The sequence below is a fragment of the Gopherus flavomarginatus genome, chromosome 4 (genome assembly GCF_025201925.1).
Source record: "Gopherus flavomarginatus isolate rGopFla2 chromosome 4, rGopFla2.mat.asm, whole genome shotgun sequence".
In the NCBI taxonomy this organism is placed as follows: Eukaryota; Metazoa; Chordata; order Testudines; family Testudinidae; genus Gopherus; species Gopherus flavomarginatus.
Window position 1 is genome coordinate 75,941,606 of NC_066620.1, and position 22,604 is coordinate 75,964,209.

The 22,604-nt window shown below is 38.2% G+C and overlaps 1 protein-coding gene across 9 annotated transcripts in view; it reads left to right on the forward strand.

Moving 5' to 3' along the window:
* CEP170 (centrosomal protein 170) overlaps positions 1–22,604 on the forward strand; it is a 207,499-nt gene that overhangs the window by 132,562 nt on the left and 52,333 nt on the right. For 8 of the 9 annotated variants that reach the window (XM_050950377.1, XM_050950371.1, XM_050950373.1 and 5 more), the window contains exons 10-11: positions 12,535–12,684; positions 19,116–19,242. In XM_050950377.1, the coding sequence (XP_050806334.1) occupies positions 12,535–12,684; positions 19,116–19,242 (277 nt within the window). The remainder of the gene's footprint in view (positions 1–12,534; positions 12,685–19,115; positions 19,243–22,604) is intronic. The other variant, XM_050950379.1, reaches the window with a different exon arrangement.

The window sequence follows — 22,604 nt, forward strand, 5'->3', positions numbered from 1 at the left end:
TGGGGATCTCAATTCTTATGGCTTAAGGTTTCCCCCTCTTGAAAACCAAAGCAGATCTGAGATGAAGTAGGATCGTGTCCTAGGGTTCTTACACATTTCCAGTAGCCTTTTGGCCTGTGAAAACAATAGGTTTAACTCTCCTTCTCCCAAACATCCTGGCAATTAGCACAGGGTAATTTATCCATTGAACACTTCAGATGCAGGTTACCACAACCTTTAAAGACACATATAGACAATAATACTATTTTACTCAAGTGTCTTCCTAAATGTTAATACTTTTTTGATCTTTGAATCAAAGCTGTAGCAATAGACAAGACTTGTTTGCTTACATCACAAGACCTGAGCAAACATCTGCCCTTCTATTTCTAACAATACAGGCCTGCATTTCAAAGCTCTGTTTGTTTACGTATCTTCCTAACCAGTCTCTAAAAGTTCGGCCATGGGTCAGGTCAGTCTGTGAGTTAATTAACTCTTTCTGGCCCTGTCCCCTTCCAATGAAATATTACGCTCTTAATGTCATGAGGGGGGGTCCAGATATTTCCCCATCGGGACGATTGGCTTGTCAAGGGCACCTCCTGGTCGCAGGTGAGGGATCACATGGCACTCCTCCTGTCCACATGCACCTCCTTGGGCCTGTTGGTAAACAACACCAAGTCCACGTTAATCCTGGTCCAACACATAGAGTTTATTGGAGCGCTCCTGCACACAGCATTGGCCAGGGCTGCTCTCCCACCAGACAGATTCGAGACCATGAAAGGTCTCATCAACTCAGTCACAAGGTTCCCGGTGACAACTGCCAGGGTTTACCTGCAACTCTTGGGTCACGTGTCAGCGTGCACATACGTGGTCCATCACGCAGACTCAGGATGAGGCCCCTCCAGCTCTGGTTGGCCTCAGAGTTCTCCCAGGCTACGGACAGGATAGACACGGTTCTCACCATGCGAGACTCTGTGATCACCTCCCTACAGTGGTGATCCACCCCAAACAACATGCTCCAAGGGGTCCTGTTCAGGGACAGGGCCCCGTCGTTGGAGCTGGTGTCCAATGCATTGAACTTGGGTTGGGGGACCCATGTGAGGAACTTTCAGACCCAAGGCCTGTGGTCGGCTCAAGACCTAACCCTACATATAAACGTCAAGGAGCTCAGGGTGATGTGGGTGGCATGTATGGCCTTCCGCTCACACCTGGAGGGCAAGATAGTCAGGGTCTTCACGGACAACACAGCTTCAATGTTCTATATCAACAGGGAAGGCAGGGCCTGATCCTCTGCCGCAAAGCCCTCAGTCTGTGGGACTTTTGTATAGCCCACAACATCCGCCTGAAGGCCTTCCACCTACCCGGTGCCCAGAACGAGAGGGCGGATCACTTGAGCAACATGAGTTGTCCCTTGCTTGCAACACGAGTGGTCCCTCCGCCCAGAAGTGGCCCACCGGCTCTTCCGAAGGTCGGGTACTCCCCAGGTGGACCTATTCACGACTTGGCAGAACCAGCAATGCCCCCGGTTCTGCTCCAAGGGGAGCCTGAGGAGGGGCACTATCTCTGATGCCTTTCTCCTGTCCTGGTCAGGCTGGCTTCTCTACATCTTTCCCCCGTTCCCTCTAATCAGCAGAGTCCTGGAGAAGATAAAGTTGGACATGGACAAGGCCCAGATCCTCCTGATTGCCCCGGTGTGGCCCAGGCAGCATTGGTACGGGACCTTCACGGGCCTAGCAGTAGCTTCGCCATTGCCGCTTCGCCTGGACCTGCTTTCTCAGGGCCAGGGCCGCCTCCTCCATCCCAACCTAGCAGCTCTTCACCTCACGGCATGGCTGCTCAATGGTTAGGTGGAAAGAAAAGGACATGCTCAGAGCAGGTTCAGTGTGTCCTCCTTGAAAGCAGACAGCCCTCCACTCGCTGCACTTACTTGGAGAAGTGATCCCAGTTTTCTAGGTGGGCGGTGAACCAAATGTCTCCCTGGTGACCGCACCGATCCAGCTTATCCTTGGTGCCCTCATCAGTCAAGGTGCACCTGGCAGCCATGTCGGCCTTCTATCTGCCAGTGCAAGGGCACACGGTATTTTCCCATGCTGTGACTGGCCAGGTCCTTAAGGATGTGGACTGTCTTTTACCGTATTCTAGGCTCCTGGTCCCACAGTGGGACCTAAACCTGGTGCTGGCTTGACTTATGGGGCCCCCATTTGAACCAGTAGCCACCTGTTCCTGCTCTCACCTCTCGTGGAAGGTGGCCTTCCTGACCTCTGAGCCACCATACACAGTCTTTGATAAGGACAAGGTCCAGCTCTGTCCACACCCCACATTCCTCTCGAAGGTCGTCTCTGCCCACCACATGGGTCAGGAGATTTTTCTACCAGTCCTCTGCCCCAAGCTTCACGCCTCCAGTGAGGAGCACTGTCTCCACACGCTTGATGTGTGGCGGGCTCTGGCTTTCTACCTCGAGTGGACTAAGCTGTTCAGAAAGTCCTTGCAACCGTTCGTCGCCTCGGCAGAGCACTCGAGGGGTCAGCCGATTTCCACTGAGCGGCTTTCCAATTGGATCACTTCGTGCATCCATTCCTGTTATGAGCTGGTGGGTGTCCCCCAGCCACCCATTGTGAGGGCACACTCGACTTGGGCACAGGCCTCATCAGCTGCCTTCGTGGCCCACGTCCCCATCCAGGACATTTGTAGGGCTGCTACATGGTCTTCAGTTCACATGTTCACCTCGCGGTATTCGATCATCCCCCAGACCAGGAATGACACCTTGTTCCTCAGGGCTGTCCTCTGTCCTGGGAACTTGTGAACTCCTACCCATCTCCAACAGATATAGCTTGGAATCACCTATTGTGGAATACCCATGAACAATCACTCGAAAAAGAGAAGACAGTTACAGTTACCTTTTCCGTAACTGATGTTCTTTGAGATATGTTGTTCATGTCTATTCCACATCCCACCCTCCTTCCCCTCTGTCGGAGTTGTCTGGCAAGAAGGAACTGAGGGTGGTGGAAGCACGCAGTGCCCCTTATACAGCGCCAGGCAGGCACCACTCCAGGGGTTGTGGGGGCGTTCCCCCCCATGGGTACTGCTAGGGGAAAAACTTCTGGGATCGGTGCACCTGGCGAGCATGCACACCTATTGTGGAATAGACATGAGCAACACATCTCGAACACCAGTTATGGAAAAGGTAACTGTCTTTTCTCGTAGCATATTGGCATCATGGATCAGTTTTCACTTTTAAATAAAAATTAATTGATTTTTGAAACAATAGATAATGTTTTATTTTAATGTTCCAAGTTAACAGAATAAACAGAAGTTAGTTGTGCAGAGATTCTATTAATGTGCATAGCATCATAGTACTTTAAAAAAAAAAACTTGAAGCGATGTGTTTTTAAATAATGCATACTGGAAATCTAGACTTTCTGCCCAAAATTGTTTGAAAGAATACTTTGACTCAGGGTCACCTTGTCTTTTTTAAAATTGTTTTAGGATACCCGATTTAAGCTAATTTTATGAAGTTGTACTCTTATAGGCACAACCATAAAGCTTTTCTCCTTTACTTTCTATTTCTTCTCTTTACAATCATTCTTTAATAATAATAAAAAAAAATTAAGCATTTCTAAGCAGTTGTATTAATGTGGTTCTGCTTTGAAAGGTGACTAAAATGGCACCTCCTCACTCAATTAGACCAGCTCCTTGTGTGCAAGTCATTCATACTGTTTGTTACTAACGTAAGTTTGTTCATCAAGGGCTGCTGTGGATTCTCCATTGTTGATCTGAGGGCTTTCTACTGAAAGAGTCTTTATGCTTGTTTATGTGCCAGCCAAAAGAGCCAACTTGAATTTCACGTCCTTTTTACTTGTGAACTGAGTAGTTTTGGTGTGGAAGTCAGTGGAAGACAAATATAGAACTTTACAATTCCATCTTTTACAGTCGCTTTTCTGAGCAGAGGTGCATTTGAAATAAAACTCATTTTTTGGCTGTACACTTTTAAAAGCTTTCCATTGTCATAGAAAGCTTGTGCTCACTGGTTTTATGTTCTCTTTTGCAAGTCCTTAAGTAATAACTATATCAATATTCTGGCAGCTGTAAGGGAGCAAGATCAGTATTCACTATAAAACTATTTCTGTATGTGAAGAGGATTTATTCAGGAATGCTTTACACTGTAATTTTAAGATTAATAACTAGTTACTATATGAATGTTGGAACAGCAGGGCTATTTTATTTAAGAATATATTAATATGCATTTTATTATGCTCTCATTATTGTATTTGTAATAATCTAGTTTGTAAATGTGAATGGTAAACTACATTAAACCTTACAATATCTGTATTTAAGCAGCAATTGTAAGGATTTAAATTAAAACTGTAAATAAGGGAGGGGTGTGTCCATTATTTTTAACAAAAAGCATTTCAACCTTCCTGTGTGTATTTTAACAGGCAGATATAATCATAGAACATTATCCATATGATAAAACAAAGCATTCTCACAGATGTTAGAAATTGGGTAGCAATCATATTGCAAAATCTGTTTACTCAACACTTTATAATAATGACTGACTAAAACAGTAATTATATTTTACTTATTTAAAAATGTGTGTGAATGGAATTTTACAATGCTGTCATAAAGAGAGATTTGAGAGCACATTTTGAAATCTTTTTGCAGCATTGTAGATAGTAAATAAAATCAAAGAACTGATAATAAGTGTGAATAAATAAAACAAGAGTGAACAATCTCTACACATTTAAATTGTTATTCCAGAGAAAATTGAAGGTATTAAGACAGACATTTCTCTTTAGAAAATGGCTTCCAAATCTGATGGATTTTGCACACCCCTGTGGCTTTTCATAGCTCTAATGATTCATGCCAAAAAGAACAGTACATCAGCCCAACAAATATTCCTGGTCACAGAACTGGACTCATAAATAATTAATATATTGAAAGAATATATTCCCATTGGGAATAATAACACCCAGTGAATCAGCTGAGGAAATTTATCCTGATTTTTTTATTTTGTTTTGCCATTTTTCAAGAAGTGATACTTGTCTTTACCCTGGTTAAGGAAGAACTACAGAAAGTGAGTGCTGAATTTGCTTTTCAGAGATCTGGCTAGACTTTGGACTTCTTGGGGCAACTATTTTGTTTTAAATTTTGAAGCCCTATGGAGAATGAAGACTTCATTATGACAAGCAAGTACAAAATACATGCACGCACATGGATATGTAACTGGCTTCTGAAAGAACGTGGGAGAATATTAGATTTGACACATTGATACCTTTGGTTTCTTATATGAGATGCCCTTTTGCTCTAGCAAATTCTCAATTACTGTTTTAATTTTTATTTTGGGGAAGTATTTTTTATGTTTTTTCTGATTTTACTTGTTTACTTTGTAATAGGAATGATTTATAGAATTTGTGCGAAAGTTTAAGATCACTTCATGAGGCCAGTCTGCACTATACAATTGACCTGTTCTCCTGGGTTACATGCTAAAAAGCTATTATTTTAAAATGTTTTTCAAAGGTGACTCTCAAGAACAAAATCCATTGAATCTGAGTTTGAAAAGCAACTTAAATATAGGCCACATGTATAGATAGGGAAGTGGGCATGTGAATTCTACTCCAGTATAGTGTATCACTCTTTTTCAAAGGAAAGAATATTCCTGGTTTTTTTATCAGTGTTTCTTCTGTGTGATCAGTGGTTTTGACCTAAGAATGATCTGTTTTAAATTGTTATGAACACATGGGCTACCATCACTAGTGGAAAAAGAACAGGAGCTCAGTTTGAGCTTAACCTTAACCCTGACAATAGTGAGCTCCGGGACTTGCCTCTGAAACCCTTTCCATTCCCCCACTCTTTGTTGGACATCCCCACCATCCTTCCTCTCATTCAGGTCTGTAATGTTAGATTGTTCTTGACTTTCTACTTTTTTGCCCTGCACATCTAGACTATATCCAAATCCTGGTAACAAATTTCTAAAATTCAACTTTATCTCTCTGTCCCTATAGCTAAAGCTTGTGTCCAGGACGACCTTCTCTCACAGTTTGATTGCTGTAACTTTCACCTCTCTGGGTTCCCTGAAACTCCACCTACCCTTGCCCAAGTCCATGTAAAACACAGCTGCTAAAATAATTTGTCTTTTCTATTACTTTCTCTGTCACCCACTTTTTAAAAAACTCTTCCACTGGCTCCTTGGTTTCTACTACTTTGCCATTAGCACACTTTTCAATGTGCTGCCCACTCATTATTGAACTTCCTCACTATACTTCTGTTTCATTAGTGATGTCAGCCTTGAATGCTCATTTGTCCATTTCTCCCACCTGTGCGTTCTCTCATGCATCTCCTTACACATAGAACTCCCTTCCTGAACTAATCTGTAAAGGCCACTGCTCTTTCCTCTTTCAGATCCCTCTTCAAGATCTAGTTTTGCTGGCATGGTAACTGACAGCTTAGCTGGGACAGGTGGACATAACTGTGATTACTCTTGGATGTATAGGTTACATAGATCCTCATTTTCAGAATCACTGAGTTATATTATAGTTAATCTGTGTTACTGAATAATCTTATCATTGCCTTTATTATTACTCCATTCCCTTCCTTCCCCTTATTTGTTACTCTCTTGTCTCTTAAGTGCCTTTTGAAAACGAGACTTAGGATATGTCTGCACAGCAAAGAAAAACCAATGGCTGGCCCGTGCCACCTGACTTGGACTCACGGGGCTCTGACTGTGGGGTGTTTCATTATTATGTGGACTTCTGGCCTCAGACTGGAGCCTAGACTCTAGGACCCTGTGGGCTGGGACAGTCCCAGGGCTCAGGCTCCAGCCTGAGTGAAACAGCCCTGCAGCCCGAGCCCAGTGAGTCTGAGTCAACTGGCACGGGCCAGCCACAGGTTTTTTTTCTTTTGCTGTGTAGACAAATCCAAAGGCTCCAAAGTTGCTAAGGGCCTTTTTAGAAATTTAACCCATTTATACAGCATGCGTCACAACAGGACCGCATTCCTCATTTATATCTTTGGCTATTACTGTAATGCTGAAACTTATGAAGACGATTATTATGACACTAATATAATTTATACCAGATAATGTTCATGTCCATATAGAATGTCTCATGAAGAAGGTATACAGTGAACTATGGGTCAGATTTTTAAAGATATTTAGATGCCTTAATGATGCAGATAGGTATGTCAGACCTGACAGTATCCTGAATGAACTTAGTTCAATAAAGTTAAACCTGATTGAATTAGGGTTAATACCTTTGGGGTACATTGTATTAGAAATGCAAATGTTTATGTACAATTGTGAGAGTTTATGGAACTTTAGCAAGAAGACAAGATTAATGTGCTCTGTAAAAGGTGTATGAGGGCGGTTCAGAGGTCTTTTTGGAAAAATATGTGTGAAGTAGATTTCCTAGGAATTACTTTGAGCTGAAGGGAATGTAAATTCTCCCCCTCTGAAGCCAACCTTTTGAAGATACGCCCTGGGGAGAGAGACTCATTGTATGTATACCAATTACCTGATTCTGGGTACTCCTGATCGAAGACCTCTGATCTGTATAAAAGGCTGGACTAAGCTTGTCATGCATGTGCTTGTTTTGAGCTGAAGCTGTGATGAACTAGTAACCACAAGGATTCCCGAAAGGGGCAGGTTGAGGGATTTATTCTGCAAGAATCCATTTTAGGGTTCGGGTCAGAAGGGAGAGATGTGAGTCTTCACTAGGGTTGCCAGCCCTCCAGGGTTGTCCTGGAGTCTCCAGGAATTAAAGATTAATCTTTAATTAAAGATTGTGTCATGTGATGAAACCTCCAGGAATATGTCCAACCAGAAATGGCAGTTTCCACTCACGAGAGACAATAGCTGGGGAGCTGGAAACCAAGATTATGTGCCCTTTCTGGGGCACTGGGGGGAAATACAGGAACAGTTGCCATGAACTGTGACCATAGGTGAGGGGTGGGATTTTTAAAAGTGCCTAGATGCCTAACTTTTGTTGAAATTGTGGTTTTGAAAATCCTATTATGTGCCAATATACATCTTTAGGTGCTAATACCTTTAACAATCTGGCCTTATGTTCTTTTGTTCTTTAACTTATATGGTGCTTCTCAGTTTCTTGTAAACATATGAAAATATTAGTAAAATAAGTGACGGAGAAGGGATTTAAAATATTTCAAAACTTCTCTATTTTCATTATAGATGAGCAGAAGAACTTAGAATACATTTTAGAATAAGCACAAATGAAGAATAAATACAGTAAACCTTTTCTTCTGGGAACTAAAAATGAACTGAAGTTTGGGTTTGATTTTATCGTGATTAATTTTCTTGTAGATTTATTAAGGAATTCTCAAGGCTTTAAACTATTTTTTCCACAGGCATCCTTTTGCCCTCCCTGGGGTTACATCAGCGGTGAGGCTCCTGTTTCCATGATTTCCTGTAATAGTTTTTCTTGTAGGTGGTATGATACAAGCTATAACCACAGGGAAAAGTGGCAGCTATCTATACAGTACAGCTATACATTACATGGCTATCTAACGGAAGAATCCTGTACTGTGTGGTTTGCTGCTGAGGAGAACTGGTGGTCTTTCTTGCAACTATAGACAGCTCCAAAAGAATAAGCAGCAAGATTCAGGACTGCCTATGTTTGTGACCAGCCTTCTGTCTTGAATTGGACCATTTGATTACTAGGTCTTAATGCAAATTATGTTGGTAGTAGGAGGAGCATGAGACTTTGTGCCTGATTCTATACTTTTATAGTACACTCACTCAATTGGTCCCTCCTAAGGAGGGAAATCATCATCTGATAAACTGTGGATTTACAAATCAGAATTTATAAATCCTTCTAATCGCAGGATCTCAAGCTCTGAATGAAACATCAGACAAAAAGTACTGGCCTTCCATAAAATAGCTTCCCTTTCCTCCACCTGTCTTGACCCTGGAGTCAGAATTTTCATTTCCCTACTAGAATGACACACTCAAGGTTTCCCATAAAGCAGAAGCAGCAGTGACCACAGAGCTGAACTTTGGACCTGTCTGAGGCTCAACAAGAACTAGGAAAGTAAAAAAAGAAACTGAGGCTTCTTTCTTTAAAAGTAAGTTTCTAAGCCTTGTGATAGTGGCTTGGAAACATAAACCAAAGTAAACTGATCATTCAGGTTGAAAGCGTACACACTATGATTTTATACCCTTCCATTATAGCCGTCCAAAGTTTTGTTTGAGAATCATGCAAACAAAAATACTTTATTTGGAAGGCTCTCAGGTCACCTCATAGCTGAAAGGCTGGAAGGAGAATGCATTATAGGCTGCCACTGAGAGTTCTAGGACCCGCATAGCTTAATATGTTCCCTCATAGCTTACTACGTGCAAATGAGGTCTCTTTTGCTGAACAGGCAGTAACTTTGGAGGGATAGTATAATGGTGCAATGATGGTGTATTCTAGTGGATGAAGCATGGGCCTGCATTCTAATTCTGTTTCTGACACCAGATTCCTGTGTAGCCTTGATCAAGTCATTTCATTTTTCTGTCTTAGTGTGACGTTAGTGATAATACCTACTTGTCTCATAGAAAGACAGAAGATAGGAGAGAGAGGGTTGTGGTGATTCATTGTTTGTGAAGTTCACCAAACTATGGTGTACAACCTTCCAGTAGATGACAGTGTAGCAGACTTCCAAAAATTCAAGTTATTTGACCAATTGTCCTTTTCAACACTTTGTAAATTATGTGAAGTTGTCTCATAATTTTCTGAAACTTTCAAAATGCAGGCTAAGTCTCTGCTCAAAGATTACTTTTTTCTAAGTTTGCGCAAACGTGTTTAATTATGTAAGTATGGGGAAGGTGGGGAAAAAAAATTTTTTCCCACTAGAGAAGAATTCAGGTAACATTTTTTAAAACCAGTTTTATTGCCAAAATGGTTGGTTGTATAAAGTTGAAATTTGGCATGAAAATGACCCTCATTGAAAAATGCGTTTGAGTGTTTTTATGAAATTCAGTTTTGAATAGACTGAGATGCTGATATCCAAGACACAGACAATTTCGGAACTTTTCCTTGCCTCTTTCTTCATCCTGTAATACTAGTCATTGGGCTAGATCATATCCTTGCTCCAGGGAGAAGCTCTGCGGTAGGATGGGAACAAAAGTATTAACACTCAAGACGTAGGATTATTTTGCCCATGTAGGGCAGAAACACAAAAAGGAAAAGCAAGCCTCTGAAACACAGGAAATGTGCTGAGTTGCTGAAAAAAAAGATGTAGTTTGTGCTTCCACTTTTCCTGTCTCTGAGTACTAACCCCTAATCCAACTGGACACTTCCCTAGGGCTATAGAGTGCCCCACTCCTCATGCTGAGGGAGCACTACTAGCAACATTTACCTATGGCTTCTCACAGAACCACTGTGTAGAAGGAGAAGATGATATTCTTTGCATCCTTCCCCAGTCCAAGAACATCCTCACAGAACAAAGCAGAATTTAACGTTCAACCTGTCGCATCAGTGATTTCCATAAAAGAAGAAGCGGAATGATTTCATTGGGGCTTGCAGAATGGTGAAGAGATTCATGGGCATAGTAAACAAATATTGTTCAATAATAGTCAGTAGTTTATGTGCAGCAAATTACTCCTGTAGTTCTGATTAGGTATGTATGAGTGAAGCATCATTCAGATCACATTATTCTACAGGCATTCATGCAATAATATAGTCGGTGTTTGTTTTCAGTTTCTAAAGAGAATTGTAAAGCAGTTAATCAAAATGATTATTTGAAAATAAAACGAGGAAGATGAAGTAGCTGCAGAAAGCAAGTAAAAGAAAAGAAGAGGTAGCATGATAGTTAACTTTATTTGCCTCTGTAAAACTTGCCATCTACCTGCACTAGTCAAAAGCAGCAGGAAAAGAAGGGAGAATGAAGAGAAAGAAGGGGAAATGGATATCACATCATGTATCATGCCTGTCTTGGGTTCAGAAGATATTCCAATTACTTCTAAAATAACTCGTGTATGAGATTATCAAGACATAAATCAAAGGGTAAAATTAATAAACCAAATAATTTTGAATTTTAGGCATGTTCAGTGTATAAATAATAGAATCAAGTGGAAAGCTAACTCTTTGCACTAGAATAATGTGCAAACATATAAAACAAATTTGAAAATGGTTTCTCATTCTCAAGTGTTGGCAAAACACAAATATTAATATATATGGACTCCTAGAGGCAAAATTTACATAATTGGCTTAAATGGGAATTTGTATTGCTGAACCCTGCAAAACTTTTTCACTCGAAAAAAGGACCTCTTTACAGTACTTGGGCTTCTGCTGTTTTCTTGGATATAGAAAAAGTGTTATAGATTGTGGCCATCTAGTGGTGAATTGGCCGATTTTTAGACTTTTAAAAATAAGAAACTTGTTCAGAATTTTGGTGAGCAGTGCATCTTGATTTATCTATTAGTACTGGCCAAAGCATTCTCCGTTTATAAACGATCCATACAAAACTATGAAAAATATTGCATTTAGAAAAAATATCTACTTATTTTTGTGGTGTTTTGTTACTAGTGAGATTTTTACAAGAACAGAGAAGTAGTTTAAAAAGCTCCCTATTCCTTATGACAAAACAATCCTCTGACATCGCAAGAGCCAATTTATTATATCATAGAATTACAGTGAGGGAAAAACATAAAAATCCTGTTGGTGTTGGAGCCTGTAGCAGAGTAGTAATAAAGTTAATTTAAATCTCTCTAAACAGAATTTTCCCAATAATATGTTTCTTGGCTTTAAAGAGTTTATTTCCCAAACTCCACTGAGTTTTTTTGAAAATAACTGCAAGCTATCTGTAATCCTGGTTCCCAAACTGTTGTCCATGACCCACCAGTGGTCCATGGAAAAATGACTAGTACCGTTATGCTGACTCTCCTCCTTCCAAATTTCATTAAAAGAAACTAAAACATGCTTAATATTTTCTGAATTATTTTTCTAATTAAGCAATTACTTTAGTTGCTGCAGAGATGTTATTCTGTCACCAAAGTTAAGGGAAGGTGTTCAAGCAAACATCAGTGGGAGAGAAGATGGTCCAAGAAACAGTTTCGTTCAAGATGTGGGTCACATGATGAGACTGAAGAACACTTGCTATATAAAATGGGAACTCTTCAGAAAAAAGCAAAAAAATTGAAGTATTGCTTTAATTAGAACCATACACATTGACGGAACCAGTAGCAAATATAAGTACACGTATTTCTTGTTTTTGAAAATATATTTATAAAAAATTACCTGGCAAATACTTTTTTAAATGTTCTTGTTTTGCCACTGATTTGGCCACTATCTTTGTGCCCTGTTTAATTATTTTGATCAGAAGAATCATTGTTTCATATCTGGTCATTTCAACTACCATTTCCCTGAATTTGGGGAAACTGACAAATATCTGCTCTATTTCTAAAATTTATAATCTATTCTTTACAACAAATTAGTTGGTCAGATTAGTTTTAAAACGAAGGATCTGACTACTTATGCCAGTACTGACACAATCCATACATTAAAATTGAACATTGAATCAGGAAAGCATTGGGTTAATATGTATAATGATTTGTTTCATTTTCAGGTGTTTGGAGTGGATGACAGCCAGGATTATAATAGGCCTGTTATCAACGAGAACCAGAAAGATTTAGTAAAAGATTGGGCTATAAATTCTTCTACAGTAGTGCTGGAAGAAAAAAGACCACTGAGTACAACTGGATTTCTTGACACAGAGGTAGAATATAATTTTTGATGGTCTTCTTTTTTCTTCCAATAAAAAAGAGAGGGCACTAATAGTTGACCTGTGAGTGTTAAGCAGCTACCAAAGAAGACTTTGCTTACAAAGCATTAATTTAGGCCTCTAAAAATTTGCTTTTTTTCATCTGTTTTATTGTAGTTTATCAAAACTTTTTGTGTTAGAGGAAGCTAAATTAAATCTTGAAGACATTAAGCTTTGCTACCTTCTGCTTGTACTTGTGTGCAGTTATAGGAAATAAAGCATGAGCAGTTAAGTGACCCACATAGAAAGAAAGTATGAGTTCTGAAAACAGTCACAGGGAAATACAGATGGACATCTTCAGGGTTGGAGCTCGAAAGTGAGACCTGGTCTTTGAGAAGGCACTGATGTTAAATGTCTGAAAGGCAGTGTGGTTTTGTCAATTAGGCAAAGGACTAGAAGTTCTGCGGCTGTATATATAAATCAGTTATGTCCATGTGACAGATGTTTGTCATACCTAATACTAGATTCCTGGATGGCATTCAGATACCAGATTGAAGGGTGCAGTCTGATAACCTGAATAGAATAGAAATAGAACAGAATCAGATTGATGCAGGATGATGAACTACATAACTTAAAGAAAGGGCACTACATCTGCTCTTAATTGCCTTGGCAGGACTTATGGTGAAAGATGGTCCAGCAAGAGGTCAGTCGAAATTTATTAAGTTCTTATTTAATAAGACCTTGACACGTGTCTGTGTGCTTAGCAGCTACTAGTGCAAATAAGTTGTTTTTAATTGCTAAGAAACTACCATAGTCTGCTTGTTTGGTGGTATGTTAGTTACTGTGAGATCATGATGTTGACATACATAGTATATTTAAAATGTATGCTTGAATAGTGACTGTGAGAATATTATTTTGTCCTGTTTCATTACTTTCAGCTGTAAACCCACTGACTTACTGTGTTTTTTCCTGTTTCCTTTTCTTCAGCTCCCTTGGGTCCTCTCCATCTTCCAATACTATCTAAAGAGGGGGAAGAATTTTTTGTCTTTGTTTAACTGCACGCATAGCCAAGTGTTGCGTGTGTGTTTGTGTGTAATGTTCTTTGTGCTTGAGTTTCTAGGCAGGTGTTAGTTTATTTGCAGATAAAAGGGGATTATGCCATAATGATAACATGTACCTGATTTTAACCAGTGCCAAAAGATGCAGAATGAAGACTGACGCTGTTTCCTAAACTGACTCCATTATGTCTGTTCATTTGAGTTGATTACTGTGGGCTGAATCCTCAGCTGTGACCAGGGAATGCTGAGCACAGCTGAATAAGGAGCTGCAAAGGAATTGTTTATGGCTGCATACTCTTGGGTTTGTCTGCCATCCCCAACATAGTTTAGAGCAGCTTCAAAGCCGCTCCAAACTGTGCCAGTTAATAACTGTCCTCTAGGGGCCATTATGTTGGCTGGAGATCAGTGTAACCCCCTGTACTTCTGAAGAGGTTCACACTCCATCTATGCTGGAGTGGTGAGGAGTGGCTGGTATAGAGTCACCTATGCTGCCAAATGCCAGTTGTGGATTCTCTCCTGCACAGGAATCCTCATCTGCCTGTTTAGGGCAGGTTTAAATCCCTTCATGCTGGTGGAGTTTTAAAATTGGGTGTACTTTAGTTTGCAATATCAGACTGTCTCCTGATAGTCATAATGCTTAGTAGAACTAGTAGGTTTCTAAATGTTTGGAGATGGAGGGTTTTTGACACAGCTTTATTTATGAGGGTATTCCAGGCCACAAAGGGTGATATCAAAGAAGGTGAACTCAGGAAGAGATGAAGACAGTTGTAGTTGGGGAAGGAGTCAAGGAAGGCTTTGAAAGTAGAAGTAGATTGTACTTAAGCAAAAGAAAAAGAGAAGCTAGTTCAAATTCAAGCATCTGGAGGATGGGAATATGTTCATGGCAATAGCCTTTTGGATGAACTAGAGAGAGGATTGCAGTATTTAAAGTACAAAGTTACCAGAATACATACTAAAACTGTTTTCGTATTAGAGAGAAAAAAATAAACATAAGTTTTGGAGACATAGATGAAGAGGCAGGATGAGAGACAAGGGCCAGGATATGAGAGTAGAATGAAAAGGAGAAAGGGGTTAAAAAATAGATGCGTGTTGCAAGTCTGGGTGATGGGAAGAGTGAAAGTGGTGTCAGTAGTCATGCAGACGGTGCAGAAGGATTTTCTGGGTGGAAAGATAATTTTCACCTTAGATGTGTTAAGTTTGAAGTGCTTGTAATACATCAAGAAGAAGATATACATCCAAATGAAGGAGTGAAATTGGCATCTTTCACTGAGGAGAATAGCAACCTTGTATTTCATGGCAATGGTTAAATATTCTAAGATTGGCTGAAACTGAGGAAGTGAATGGAACAAAATAAAACAGAATGGAGTGAGTGAAAGATTTGGATTGATTATATGTAGTTCTTTGACTTCTTAACTTAAAACTATTGCATCTTAGTTCTTAATTATTGAATAAACAATGAACTGCTCAGCCTCTGAGTCCAACCATTCAATAACAATATTTTAAAACACTTGTATTTTCTATATTAAACAGCAGCCCCTTGCCACTAGAGGTCAGCATGGTTTAAGGAAAAAAGCTAATAAAATTTTTTAGAACATTTAGAGAGTTTTTGGTGAGAAAATTAACAAGGTACATTTTTTTATGAATTTGATTAATGTGATTACTTAACCAGTTTGAGATTAGGATTTATCGCTTTCACCCACAGTTTGAACATAATTTTCAGCAGTCAGATTATTTTAGACTAACTACAGTTTTGTAATCTTTTACTTTGAAACTAACATCATAAAATTTCTCTCTGCTCTTTTACTTCCTGGTTTTCTTTCACTTTTTGCACAAAATGGAAGCAGTCTTGTTAAAATTTTGGTACTCTACTTTCAGGTTCACATGTACCAGTTTGATGATATCATGGTCTTGAGCAGCTCTGAATGCCTATGTTCACTTTTTCTGCTCGCTTAAGTAATAGTAGTAGTATATAGCTAGTAAATATTCTAAGCTGTGAGTAAATATATTCTGTATGACTACTTAGCATATTGCATCCGTATTAGAACAGTTGAATCACTATGCTTCAAACAGGTTTTATTTTTATAATTTATACTTGCATTGCATTAACTCCTCGACACTTCAAAACAAACCATCTGGATGTCAGTAAATTCTCTGATCCATTCCTATACCCAAAACACTCAGCCTGAAATCTCTGGCAGTTACTTTTTTTCCCTTTGGTTAAAAAAACTGCTCTGGCATGACTTAAGGTGTTCTATGTTACGTACTGTAGGTGTTTTTCAGCCGTGTCCTTTAAACCTGAAGCATGTCCGTAGCAACCCTTTGGTGTATAGTCCATAAATCTGACCTGAAGATATGCTACTCTCTATGGAGTTTAGAGCTAAAAGTCACAGTAAAGGGTTGTTTGATGCTCCAGTTCATTGGGGATGGAGGTAAAAGAAGTGAATAAGGGAAAGCTGAGTCAACGTGAATCACTTGAGCAGTCAAAGTCTCAAATTTAAATCTGAAACTATCTGAAATGGGAATTTGGAAACTCCTTATGCAGTATAAGATGATGCTCAGAGGATGTCTTCCTGGTGATTTGGAAGTCTGAGAGGCTGTTCGTACGATTTCTTATAGGAATAACTATAGGATTGGTAACTTTATTTTTTTGATATGTGTGTGTCCTGTTGGTTGTTTTCCACCATGGTGATGTATGTTAAACTTAAAAATAAAACTATTTTGTAACTTTATCACTTTTGATAAGCTATTTGTTATTGTAGTAGAAAGTTAAGAAGGAAGATAAGCTGCTTAATGTGACTGTCTTCACAACACAATACTATAGCAGAGGTTCAGCAACATAATCTGTGGCCCTGAATACTACATAAAAAGTAGGAGTTATATGTTGGCAGTGTAACTAATTTAATTGTCTTCTGAAAGTAAAATATAAAATTATAATTAATTATAATTATAATTAATTTTGGGGGCAGAGAAAGCTGGCCGTAATATCCTATTCCACAAAATGATAGAGTTCAGACTTCTGATAAAGGCGATTAAGTTCCTGGATTTATGGGTAGTATAGGCTGAGCTACTCAGATTTCCCTTTAGCATATGGTTCACAGGTGGTTAATTGGTCTCTATATCATATTTTGGCAGGAGTTTTAGTGTTGTAATAAAAACAATACTGTTAATGGGAACATGAGAAAATGAAGTAAATAAAGTTTAGGATAAACTTAGGATAAAGTTTAGGAAGATGAATCTTTAGATGTTAACAAAAGTCTCTTCAATTAGTCTGTAAATGCTGCAAGTTACTTATGTAATTCAGTACAGTATATGAACTGTTGTAGAAAAGTTTTTCATTCTTCTTGCCATCATTTTCTTCTCCATTGTGGCCAGTAATACACACACTTAAAGTAAATGAAAAATTGCCTTAATTTTCTATAAGTAGAACTGAAACTTGTAACATTTGATTTTGAAAAATGAATTCAAGTTGCTGGTTTGTCTAATGGCAAAGATCAGGCTGATGGGCTCCTCCGGCATTTCACATTCCTAAAATAGTGTTGGAAGGTAGATTCATAGCATTCTTTGTACTCTTTTGTGTTAGTGATGTCAACTGCATCAGCAGGGGCAATTCAGGACCATGAATTCAAATCTTGACAATTAAATTAGAGAATGATTTTCAGTTGTTTTGTTCTTTAAAATGTATTATTTCTATGTGTGAAGTCTAAACAAATTAATGATTTGGGGTTTTAAACATTTAAAGAAGGATTGAGTGACTGGGGCTGACTCAAAATTAATAAAATAGAGAACCTTTTACTTTAGACACTCAGTAAAATAGTTTGCTGATATTTGCTAGTGTCTCAAGACTGTCAGATGATTTAGATGAAATACGTAGGAATTTCAGTCCAGTTTCTAGTGTGAAAATGACCATCACAATAGACTGTAACTGGCACTCTGATTGGAAGTGCAAAGAATTCAGTGGACAAGGGAGATTCAGCTAAACTCTCAAGAGTGCAGGTAGCTCATCCAGATTCTTCATGAGGTACATTTGTGGGTCTCAGTTCCTCTACCTTAATCTATGATTATCACTGTTGTCTAGCTAGAGTTAACCATCTTCACTGGAGATATAAATTGTCAGTAAAATTGTTCTTTTTAGACTCTTAAAGACGAATTCCCTGCACACAATCCCCTCCCCCCCTTGTATCCATCCTACTAGTCTTCATTAACTTCAGTAGAGCCTTTGGAGATACGATTTTTGTTGGGCTATGTGAATGAGTGAGATGCACAGACAGTGATGCTGCGGTATGTTAGATGAAATAGCAGTATTATATTTGTGTATTTAGAGACCTTTTCCAGAATAATCTTAAATTATACAACAGTAAAATTAAATTGTCATATAATTCAACACATAGACATAAGGACATGCCCTGTATGTAAGCCTAATTTTAAAAGTCTGAACTTTGATTAAAAAGGAAAGCTAAGTAAATAGAAATCAAAGCTATTCAAGCATAGTTTCTCTCAGGATAATATATTTTATGACCCTGTTCTTTCCAGATCTTTGTTTCCTTACATTGACAACAGTGATACCTCTAAGACAATCCTGGTTATCTTGTGAAACCCAATCGTTTAATTTTTATCCATACTAAAAAATGTCCTCAGCTTCCTTTGTTTTGGCTACAAAAATGCAATTCAGTCTTTTGGTTCATACATGAAGCTATGTTATTGGACTTTAACGATACAGTTTATTTATAATTCACAGAGCCAGATACCTTTTCCAGTCACTTCACATTTTCATGCTGAAATACAGTTCCAGACACCTTTATCTTCAGGCAGTTATGTTTACATATGCTACTAATACCCATTATTTTTTTGAAGTACTCCAAGTTATCGGCTTCTCCAATCCTTAAACTAGTCTTCCTGTCAGGATCAATTTAATAACTTCTCTTTTACTCTGGACAAAAAAATCTGCCTTGCCCTTTTGTTTTTGTTTTTTCCCCTAAAAAAAATATATTAATTTTTGAGTGGTTAAAGCCTGCTAACTCTACCTTTGTCAACAACTTCCTCTAAATTCAGGAATGAAATCATCTTGTTTCACCTAGGCATATATTCTTTCACATAATATATATTGTTTGAATATTCATCTCAGTGGAAAAATGTTGGGAACCACTGCCCAGCCTGTAGTTGTTCTGCATCTGTCTAGAGCAATAAAGGATTTAAGACTGTGAATCCAGTATTAACATTAGGATTCTCCAAAATAAATTAAAATAAGTTCCTTTAATATTTGCACTTTCCATGAAAATAATTAAGATTTCAGACACATCTGTGTTTTGATAATATACCAGTTTATCAACTTTATATCACATATTTTTAAGCAAAATCTGCTGTTTCTTGTCTTATTTCTTTTTTTCTTAGGAAGGCTCTTCTGCATCTGGAAGTAAACGTTGGGTGTCCCAGTGGGCTAGTTTGGCTGCTAATCATACACGACATGACCAGGATGACATGAGGTTGGAGTCATCTGCACCTGCTCCTCTAGAAAACGGTAGGATAATTTGTTGTTGCATTAATTTCTGTAGCAAAGAGTGTATGGAAGTGAAGGACTTATTTACAAAACTAGACAAATAGTTTAAATATCACCAGTACTATAGATTCATCATCAGTTACATTTCTGCTAAATATTAAAAAAACAAAAAACAAAAACAAAAAAAAACACCTCACAATATTTTAGTCTGATATTTAATTAGTCCTTATAGTAGGGCTATCAATCAATCGCAATTAACTCATGCGATTAACTGAAAAAAAATCATGATTAATCTCAGTTTTAATTGCACTGTTAAACAATAGAATACCAATTGAAATGTATTTACTATTTTTGGATGTTTTTCTACATTTTCAAATATATCAATTTAAATTACAACACAGACTACAAAGTGTACAGTGCTTACTTTATAATATTTTTATTACACTGTATGTTCACTGTAAAAATAGTAAACAAAAGAAATAATATTTTTCAATTCACATCATAAAAGTACCTTAATGCAATCTCTTTATCTTGAAAGTGCAACTTACAAATGTCAGTTATTTTTTGTTACATAACTGCACTCAAAAACAAAACAATGTAAAACTTTGGGGCTTATGAGTCCACTCAGTCCTACTTCTTATTCAGCCAATTGCTAAGATAAACAAGTTTGTTTAAATTTAAGGGAAATAATGCTGCCCTTTTCTTGTTTCAAATGTCACCAGAAAGGGAGAACAGGCATTCACATGGCACTTTTGTAGCGAGTATTGCAAGGTATTTATGTGCCAGATATCCTAAACATTCGTATGCCTCTTCATGCTTCAGCCACCATTCCAGAGGACATGCTTCCATACTGATGACGCTCGTTAAAAAAATGTGGTAATTAAACTTTGACTGAACTCCTTGGGGGAGAATAGTATGTCTCCTGCTCTGTTTTACCAGCATTCTGCCATGTATTTCATATTATAGCAGACCCAGTACATGTTGTTCGTTTTAAAAACACTTTCACTGCAGATTTGACAAAACTCAAAGAAGATACCAATGTGATATTTTTAAAGATAGCTACAGCACTCAACCCAAGGTTTAAGAATCTGAAGTGCCTTCCAAAATCTGAGAGGGACAAGGTGTGGAGCATGCTTTCAGAAGTCTTAAAAGAGCAACACTGCAATACAGAAACTACAGAACGTGAACCACCAGAAAAGAAAATCAGCCTTCTGCTGGTGGCATCTGACTCAGATGATGAAAATGAACATGCATCAAACCGCACTATTTTGCATTATCAAGCAGTACCCGTCACCAGCATGGATGCATGTCCTCTGGAATGGTGCTTGAAGCATGAAAGGACATACGAATCTTTGGCGCATCTGGCATGTAAATGTCTTGCGACACCAGCTACAACAGTGCTATGCAAACACCAGTTCTCACTTTCAGGTGACATTGTAAACAAGAAGCAGGCAGCATTGTCTCCTGCAAATGTAAACAAACTTGTTTGTCTGAGTGTGAGTTGCTAGCTGAACAAGAAATAGAACGGAGTGCACTTGTAGGCTCTAAACTTTTACATTGTTTTATTTTTAATGCAGTTTTTTTGGTACATAATTCTACATTTATAGGTTCAACTTTCATGAAAAAGACATTGCATTACAGTACTTGTAGGAGATGAATTGAAAAATACTATTTTTTACAGTATAAATATTTGTAATAAATATAAACTGAGTACTGTATACTTTGTATTCTGTATTGTAATTGAAATCAATATATTTGAAAATGTAGAAAATAACCAGAAATATTTAAATAAATGATATTCTGTTTAACAATGCGATTAATCACAATTCATTTGTTTAATTGCTTGACAGCCCTGCTTTATATTAATGATAAAATAGGCCGAACAGTATAGAGAAAAGGTTATTGGTACCTGTATTGGGAAAATATAAAAGGAGACATTCATTTAAGATTCAGTTTGGGTAAGCTTGTCGGATCTTTTTATTAGTATACTTCCCTGTATATACCCCTTCCCACTGAGCGTCAGTGGACTGAACAGTAAACAGTCAACCTGAAACTTCAGCTGTACGGTCCAAATAAACATTCTAAGCATAATTTGATATTGCTATCATCAGAACGCCTATGCAGTTGCCATACCACATTATCCTGTCTCTTCTGAGTGGCAAGTGTTCAGGCTCCTTCCTTCTTTTATTAACAACTTTGCCAGACTTGTTTATTTGAAATATGCTGTTCCTCATGTTGTGCATTAAAACATATATTTGACTGTGAAGGAGGTGATCTCTTTGTTTACTTTTTCTCTTCTTTTCACCTTTATTTGTAAAAGTTCAATGCAGAACACAGGGTTGATTATTTAAACACATACTTGAAAATCAAAGGTTCTAGTGCAAAGTTTATAAAGTTATAAATTTAAAATCCTGCCCAGGTTCTTTTTGTTCTTTGTTTTATGGTGCTAGCACAATTGGGTCCTTGTCTATCACTAAAGCTCTTAAACGCTGTGATGATAATGATGTATTTAAATTCTTACTGTAAATATTACACATTTATATAGCTGTTTCTATCTTGAAGCATTACTATAAAATGGACTGAAAATCAAAGGGCGATATAGTCTCACTGAGTTTTCTAACTGTTGAAATGAGCATACTATTAATTGACTAGGAACTCATGAGCTACTACTCCAGTGCTTTATATTGCTGTCTTGCAACCAAGGCATGTCTGGTTTTTTGTTGCTTTTTTGTTTGTTTGTTTTTGTTTTGTTTTGTTCATGACACTGGAATGAATGTAATATCAAAATTCCACCCTAAAGCAGTGCTGCTTTCCTAAAAGCACAGTATTCTCTAGCAATCATGTTGGCTGCAGTGCAGGGATAATGTCTTGGAAGAATTTTCTGCTGGACTAATTTAGGAGTTAGTGTGCATTACTTTGTTGTGAAAAATGGCTGACTTTGTAATTCTTACCAAGATACAAAGTTAAAATTTCTTTGGTCTCAGATAACAACAGAAACATATTAAAAATAGAAGTATTTAGCACCTGGCATTCCGCAACACATAGTACCAGCAACTAGCACATTTGCAAAGGGTAGTGTGTAGAGAGCTGTTACTGGAAATGCTGAGTAAAATGAATATTTCTCTCTACTTTTACTGTAGTTAATATTTATTGTAGAAATGTCTAAATATATATTTTTGAGTGCTGCTCCCTATGAGTCCAGAAATTTTTCAGCATCCGCTGACCCACATATACACAGTAGCTTCCCTCATATTCCAAGGGTAGAAGAGGATTGATGCCTCTCCAGTTCCTTCTTGCCACTGCATGGCCTGAGTCAGAATCATGTCTTCCTTCACTCCATGCATTACCTGTAAAGTAAATTCATTGTAAATAGTTTTATATTT